Source organism: Pyrus communis, chromosome 3 (genome assembly GCF_963583255.1).
Source record: "Pyrus communis chromosome 3, drPyrComm1.1, whole genome shotgun sequence".
Taxonomy (NCBI): Eukaryota; Viridiplantae; Streptophyta; class Magnoliopsida; order Rosales; family Rosaceae; genus Pyrus; species Pyrus communis.
This window is the reverse complement of record NC_084805.1, coordinates 3,329,662-3,337,682: the sequence shown is the minus strand read 5'-3', so window position 1 is coordinate 3,337,682 and position 8,021 is coordinate 3,329,662. Positions and strand designations below refer to the sequence as shown.

Genomic DNA, 8,021 nt, shown 5'->3' with positions numbered 1-8,021 from the left:
CTCTGATTGACGCACTGTTGGTTGCATTGGTAATAGACTTCCAGAGCTTTCCGGAGATATATAACTCTCCAAATGATAGTCATGGAAACTGGGTCAAATTTGATGAACAGCAGATATTATTCCCACAGCATAGCAGTGGTCTTCAAATTGTTTTCTTTCGAGGCTTGCCTCCCGCATCAATGAAGGTACATAGAGGAGAATGATTTGTCATTTTATGGGATTTAGAAGAGGATTAGACATGAAGAAAACTTCTCCCTTCTAATCCTCCGATTTTGGGGAGGATTGAAATACTTTTCTTTAGAAGTAATTGATCTCCTACCTCCAAGTTGGACGTAAAATTTTCTTTTCTATTTTGAACATACCTTGAAAACAGTTAATTATCCATTCAAATCCAATTCTTCATACCAAACGAGACCTTAGGGCCAATTTAGCAATTAACTACGAGTTTCTAATTCATCAAGAAGAAGTTTAAACTAGCTAAAATAGCCAAAGTCGATAATATTATCGACACATTTATTGGAAACGTAATAGAAAACAACCTAGCTAGCTGCATATTACAGAGCTATTCGATTCATATGTATTTAAGTTCCTACTAGATTCGTAACCAACTTCACACGCAGTAGATCATACAAGTTCTGGAGAGTCTGGTCTGATCTGATGATAACCCTACATATTGCGTGTGGTCATTCGCTTAATATTGGTGGGATATACTTCAGTTTTAAGGGAAGAGGCGAAGGCCTTGGTTGCTATTTGAACGTTCACAGCTTCCGTTGGATGCAAGCCATCAAAGAACACAAGACTGCTTCTGTTTCCGCACACTTGCCCTCCCTTTTTGCACAAAATTCCATTCCCTCCTTCATTTATTGATGCCACTTCACAACAAGTAGTGCTAGCATCCTTGAATCCTGCAAAATTCCATTATTTTGTTGTTGTAACTAATTTACATGTTTTTGATTTACAAACGTACTAATTGTACTAATTGTTTATGAGCAACTTTCAATCAAAATCTTGTTTTACCGTAGCTAAAACGGAATATATGTATAGGACCATCATACAGATTCCCTACAGGAGCCTTATCCTCTCGTTTTTGCTACAATAAATGGGATGCATGCTAAGAGCGTCATCATATATGCTAATTTATTAAGATTGGCCATAAGGTGGGCCAAAAGAGTGTTTTTGTATCTAACATATGTTGATCACGTTATTTTACTTCGAAGACAAGACTTCAGATGGATAGGTGAATGAATGTTAAGAAGAGAGATCTCTACGCACCTTTGGAGATGGGATTTTTTATAATGTCTCTAATGATCTTGTAGGAGTTAACAAATACAAGAGATGAGCCCGGCATCTGTACCCTCATACCATCAACCAACGACTTCAAGTGAGTATTGAAGAGATGAGCTGCCCGGTTCAGTTTCTGCATGCAACCATTATGTGTTGGTCGGCTCATCCTCACCACAGGACTACACCCTAATGGATTTATTGACATCAACACAAACTTTCGAGCTCCTAAACTGTGCAACTTCTGCAATCATCACCAAATATTTCAAGCTATATATTAATTGTTGACATATTTATATGCATATAATTGTTGTCTAGCTTGTGAATATAGAAAAATATTATTTTTTTCCTGAAACAGAAAAGAAATTTTTTTGCATTTTGTGATGAAATTAATACTGTTACAAGCCAATTTGTTTTTTCAAATACGTACAATCATTCACAATTCATGAATAATACCTAATGAATCACTCAGAAACCATACCCAATGAATAAAAAATTTGGTAATGAGAGTTCCTTTTATGTAAGCAAATATTAGAAAAGGAAGATTCGACATAAAAACTAATACTACGTAAAAGCTAAACGCTATTAATCACTTAAACTATAAATCTTCTGCAAGTAATGAAATCCTCCACAGCGTACGGAAATCAACGTGTCTACTTTATATCATCCTTTACTTGTATGTGTAGGGTCAGGGTGTGGCGGTAGAGAAAATTTGAATGGGTTGGGTTTGAGTAATGAATTTTACGCTTGTCTATATATCTTCCGACATTTATCAATTACTGGTCTATCTGATTGCACCCCACCCCACATCATATTCATATATAAATGTTATGTATATATATATATATATATATATATGTGTGTGTGTGTGTGTGTGTGTGTGTGTGTGAAAATGGTCCTACACATACAGAGATCGTAATACTAATCATTCAAGAGCCTTGCAAACAAGAAGATTTTGTAGATTTTCTTTGCAACCGATGACATCACGTGACAATTATTTAATAGACTAATGTTGTACACTAATTAAATACATGACAAATTTTTCAACGCACTCGTACTGAAACGAGATAAAAAAAAGTTGAAATTCTACTATACAATAAATTGACAATACGAAAAATAATCTACTACTTATAAGCTCGTATAATGTCTTTTTTTTTTCTTCCAAATTTCGGGTACATGAAAAAATATCTGCTTGTCGTGGTTGAAAGATTAAATATGGGAGGTGTGGTTGTTGAATGCTGATATGGTTCTCTTGACTCAGTCGCTGTTTCCCGACAATAATGAAAACAGACATATCATATACAATAAATACTCTACCATCTACTAGTCAGATTATTTACTACGTACACCTGACCCGTTTTATTTGGAGCTTGGACCAACTGCATAAATTGGAACTGAATGCATTAAACAAATGCTAGCTAGTCAGCATGAACATAAATACTGTGCACGAATATGATGCTTGTTTTATAAATGTGTATTCAGAATATTAAAAAGGGGCCTAAGTCCCTTGATCAACTACTTTAAGGGACTACCTCCAGAGTACAATACAATCAAAATTATCATTTGTTCATGTACCGAATTGTATTTCGAATACATGAAAAAATCTCTCTTACATGCACATACATTTATGTTTTTGTACACTAACATGCATAATTAAATTTTTCTGTAAAATATAATAAGTTAACGGTAGATATATACAAGTTGGCATCAATTAAACGGTGAAATGTTTTGAGAAATTGGCTAATAAATATGATTATTTTTCAAATTCTGTGTTGAAATAAACATTTTTTTGTTGTAGTTATCTGATATATATTATTAATTTTTTTGTTGTTATATCATCGATCTAATCATTTTAATTAGTTCAATAATTAAAATTTGATTTTAATATTTTAGTCAATTTCCCAAACATTTTTTTTATGTCTGATTTGATTGCATATCTATAAAATAATATGAGAATAACATGGATATATATAGTAGTTAAATGCATGCACCTTTAGTTGTGTGGACAAAGAGGCAGTGAGATTGGCAGTGAAGGTTTCAAGGGTGACGTTGCGGGAGGAGGTGGTCAGGAAGTAGTTGAATGAGTAATCGTTTCCGCCGGTTCCCACCACAAACAAGTAGTCCTCGAGTGACTGAGAGGTTGTGCACCGGCCTAGCTCCGCTTCCAACTCTGGCAACGTTACCTCCTCAAAGTTTCTGATTTGCTGATTCAGATTTATCACATGCCCCTGCAAATATATGATGAATGTTTATATGCCATCTAAGCCCATTATATATATCATCATTTTCCCATAAATTCAGTATTCAATAATTCAGGCCATCCAAACCCATTATATATACATCATTTTCCCAGAAATTCAGTATTCAATAATTGAGGTTAGCCATAAGCTTCTGCTTTTGGTCCAACTAATAAATTAACATAGGTATATGATCAAATAGAACTAGAAATAACACATGCATAAGAGGTCATGGGTACCCTCTTACATACATGCATTTACTAACACATTCATCATCTAACGGTCAAATATACAAGAGAATACCGTAGCTTACTAATAAATGGTGAATGTACATGCATATATCATAGCCAAGTCAATATTTCTACTGGATATAGTTGCAGAAATTAATGGCTAAACCCTAATTCCTGCTCTATATTTGGATGGATAGAGATTATTTTAGCCCGACTTGTTAAAAAGAAACATCACAACTAGAACGCGAGAAATGCACTACCAAACATCAAACAAAGGACTTTTAAAATGCCACATGAAATGCACAGGATCTGGTTATTTCCGAATTTCCATCATCTACTTTTATAGTGTTATTATTACAAACTAATTCAGGCTTTAAAACTTCAAAATCCATGGTGCAAACACAGTGTCACGGATTCACGGTGATATAACTAAGGCAAGAAAGAAAGAATTTGATGATCGCTATATATTGGAAATAGATATGACGGTAAGCATGAAACAAATTAAAAATTACGGTTATGTTTGTCATGCATACGCACCGCTAAAGAACCAGTATCATCAAGAATACCAGAAGCACCAGAAGCAAAGTTGACGCCATGAAGGATTTTGGTTCCCTTAGTTTTGGGGTCAGCAAATGCTGGAACGAAGGAAGGAAGCTTGAGATGGTCGCCGAAAAGGTCGATAACATTCTTCCCGTTCGTAAATCTGCCAGAAGGCCCGATAGGAAAATCGATTCCGTACGGCAAGTAATCAGCTTTGGCCAGTGAGTCCGGGAGGAAGTTGTTGTTGCCATTGTCGACCAAAGAGCTTCCAAACACAAACATGCCCTTGATCCCTTCACTAGCTGCCCCCGCCTCACCGTCGTGTTCGTCAGTGTTTTTGCTTACGCTGACGTCACAGTGGCAGCTACTGCAGGGAAAGAAGCAAGCAAGGACTAGGAGGGGGAGGCCTACAGGGAAAACTACTCCCAAACGTGAAGACTTATTTGCAGCCATATTTTAGTTTAAGGTGGTGGTGTTGTCTAGATATTTGCCTTGTTGGTTGAAGCATGATATATAAGAAATTTTTTTTAACAAAACATTCCCGGGATCACTTTTAATGAAAAATCACATTTATATCTTTCTCTACTACTTTTTACTATGCTTTTAAAAAGGATTTTTCATTAAAAATGAAATTTTTTAGACTTTTTGTTAATTTTCTTATATAAGAATAGGCATCAGTAACGATGACATCCATATTCAACAACTTTCAATTAGTGGATTCAATGTGTGCTCCTTCTGGTGAAAAATATGGGCCCAAGACCGAAATTATAAACCCAAGACCGAAATTATAAAGCAGACTATGTAAGACGATATCGTTATTAAAAATACACATTTCTAGTCTTTATGGGTTAATCCGTCGTTATCGTATCTCGTGCTTGATATTATTACACGTATATGAAGAACAATCACTTCGGGCTTTTGTTACAGAAAAATACTAAGGAAATCATTTTTTGTTAAATATATGATATGACAGTTGATAATTTCTTTAAATTATTAAAAAAAAATTCAACCATCAATCTTCACATTATGTGGTTTACACTTTATAAAAAATGGTTTAAATAGATAACATCTCTAGCATCACCTTTTGTTGAAAAAATAAGAGTAGAGATTATGGGAATATGATTTTGTTGCACTCTTCTTGTTGTGGTGGCACATATTTATAGAGATATGCCCTTTTGTAGATAAAGATAACAATAACTCATTATCCAATTACACTATGAAATAAAAACCTACAAGTAAATAAAATAAAATATGATTATATTCCTATTTTAAGTTGGACTTACAATGCTCATTCTCAAGTTGGTGCATAGATATTACTAATGTCTAACTTGGCAAGTGAATCAAAGAATGTCTCTACCTTAATCAATATGGGACTATAGGTTTTTGGACAGTAACATATTGCACTCGGCGTGGCTGGAATTCCTTGAATGTGTAGGCAAAGTCGGACTAGGCTCACCGGATCAGGCAGTTGGGCCCGGTCCGACGTACTCCAAATTGGTAGGCGGGACTAATCTTGTCGAGGATTTCTTGTCCCATAAAGATGGAAACCCAGTTAAACTGTAATTAGGAATTAATCCCGAATAACTTGAGAGTTTAAGGTTTAATGGGATTAGTATGCACCACAAGCAGAGAAAATAAAATCTCTCCCTATATTTTCTCTAGGATTTTCCCAGTTTTTCGAGGATTACTATCCTCCCAAAGACTTTCCATGAATTAGTATATAGAAATATCCCTTTTAGTGATCATTTAATATTACGGTCTAGTAGTATTCATTTTCACCGGTAAGTGAGAGCTTTTAGGTTTGATTCTTGGTAAATGCGAATTTGAACTACATTATTACTAGTTCATTGTGAGACTTAACCCACTCGCCTGTCCTTTTAGTATAAATAATATTGTATGTTAAAAAAACAATAAAAATATCCCTCTCAGTCTTCATATCAAAGATAATAAATACTTATGCTTTCAAGCCCACTGCTGAATTATAATACTTGTTTATTTACTTCATCGTTAGAGGGTCCTCAATTAGCCGATACTGGAAGATGGTGACTAAAAACAAAAGGGAATAGTATGAGCACCTTTCAAAATACTAGGGTCTGTTTGATAGCTGGGATGAGATTGAGTGTTACGAATAAGATTAGATTGACACAGACTTAAGGATAGGTTAAATAACTCATTATATTATAGATTCATAACTTATTATATCTAGTCATGTCCATCTCATATTTTGACACAATAAACAACGAAATAAACTCAAGTCTATTTTAATTGATCACAACCTATTCCATCTAGTCCACCAAACCAAACGGGGCCATATGCTTACAGGACAATTGTTCGCACGTCCACTGGATGCATTCAATATAATTTGGTGCATGGATCCAAAAGTCATGCTATGCTTGGACTTTCAGTGGCATTCTTTAAGTACTACAGCCACGCGGTTAGCAAATCCATATGACAATGAAGTCAGGCAAACTTGAGGCAGGTGATGAAAGACGACTTGTCGTGCAACAAAAGCTCAAAAAATATCAAGCTCAAGTAGCAGTTGCTTTAACCAAGATGGTGATGTCTCAGCTAATTAAATTGGAGGGCCACATAAGTTGTCGCAAATGTCTCTGTCAAAGGCGCCCAAGAGTTGTCGGACTGTGATGGACAATGCATATACCGATGTGTTACGTATGGCTTGATATCTCTCTCTTTATAGTTGGATATAACTGTAAAATTTCGTAATTATTTTTCTCTTGAATCAAGAGATGAACTACATTTGACTTGATTTGTTCACAAGATAAGTAGGTAGTGTGGTTTTAGAGATTGGATGCAGTCATACAACACCAAAGTTATACTGTTCTAGAAATGGCATATGTATTTGGTTAAACTGCCAAGAACTCAAATCATCTTGACCTAAATAGTAAAAACTGCAGACAACAAATATAAGTTTAGCACCCTGAACGGGAATGAAATTTAGTGTTGGGAAAATTACAAGGTGTGATATTCATATAAGAAGTATGTAGACAATTAGACTGAGGTGCATATATCTTGCTTTTAAGGAGATTCAGCCTACTACAGTTTGACAAAAGTTAAAAGATGATACATGCATTACTTGTTGTGTTATTTTACGTGATCAATTATTCTATATAGTATTTTTTTTTCAAATAACCAATAATCAAACATATTTAATGAAAACATAATGAAGCGATAAAACCAAGGTAGGTAGTTGTGGGTTACTTAATGCCTAATTTGGCAGGTCGGACTATACCGATTATTTTAGTTGAATAGAATAAATAGTCGTCAGGATAGTACTAACTGAATTAATCAAACATTTGGTGCAACATCGGATTAATGACTATATTATTTATTATATGTTTGGTACTATACTGCAGCCAAATCACCGTTTTATTTATGCACCGCACCCAACATATTATTGAATTCATGATGCCAAGATTCTATAAAATAAATCAAATGCACTTTCAATTTCCCCATTTTGGATATAACCTGCAATCGTGGATGCCTAGGAGTAGTTAAATTAAAGCATCTCAAGGCATAATCAGATAAACCCAAAGAAGAGTAGAAATCAATAAGTCCACTTCAAATCAATTCATCCCCCTGCAAGTCGTACTCATACTCAAGAGTTTCAATCGAGATAATAACCAAATTCACCAAAAAGCTCAAGAAGAAAAGAAGAAAAAAAAAGAAAAAAAAGAGAGAAATTCAGAAGGTAATAACCCACACGAACCAAAAC

General features: G+C 34.8%; 1 protein-coding gene across 1 annotated transcript; it reads right to left on the bottom strand.

The window, feature by feature from the left end:
- Nucleotides 1–474: 474 nt before the first annotated feature.
- LOC137730119 (GDSL esterase/lipase At1g29670-like) lies at nucleotides 475–4,755 on the bottom strand. Its single transcript, XM_068469184.1, has 4 exons — nucleotides 4,286–4,755; nucleotides 3,273–3,509; nucleotides 1,273–1,525; nucleotides 475–905 (listed from the first exon to the last, which is right to left on the bottom strand). The coding sequence occupies exons 1-4, from the start codon at nucleotides 4,739–4,741 to the stop codon at nucleotides 667–669; spliced, it is 1,185 nt and encodes a 394-aa protein (XP_068325285.1). The 5' UTR covers nucleotides 4,742–4,755; the 3' UTR covers nucleotides 475–666.
- Between the last annotated feature and the right edge of the window lie 3,266 nt (nucleotides 4,756–8,021).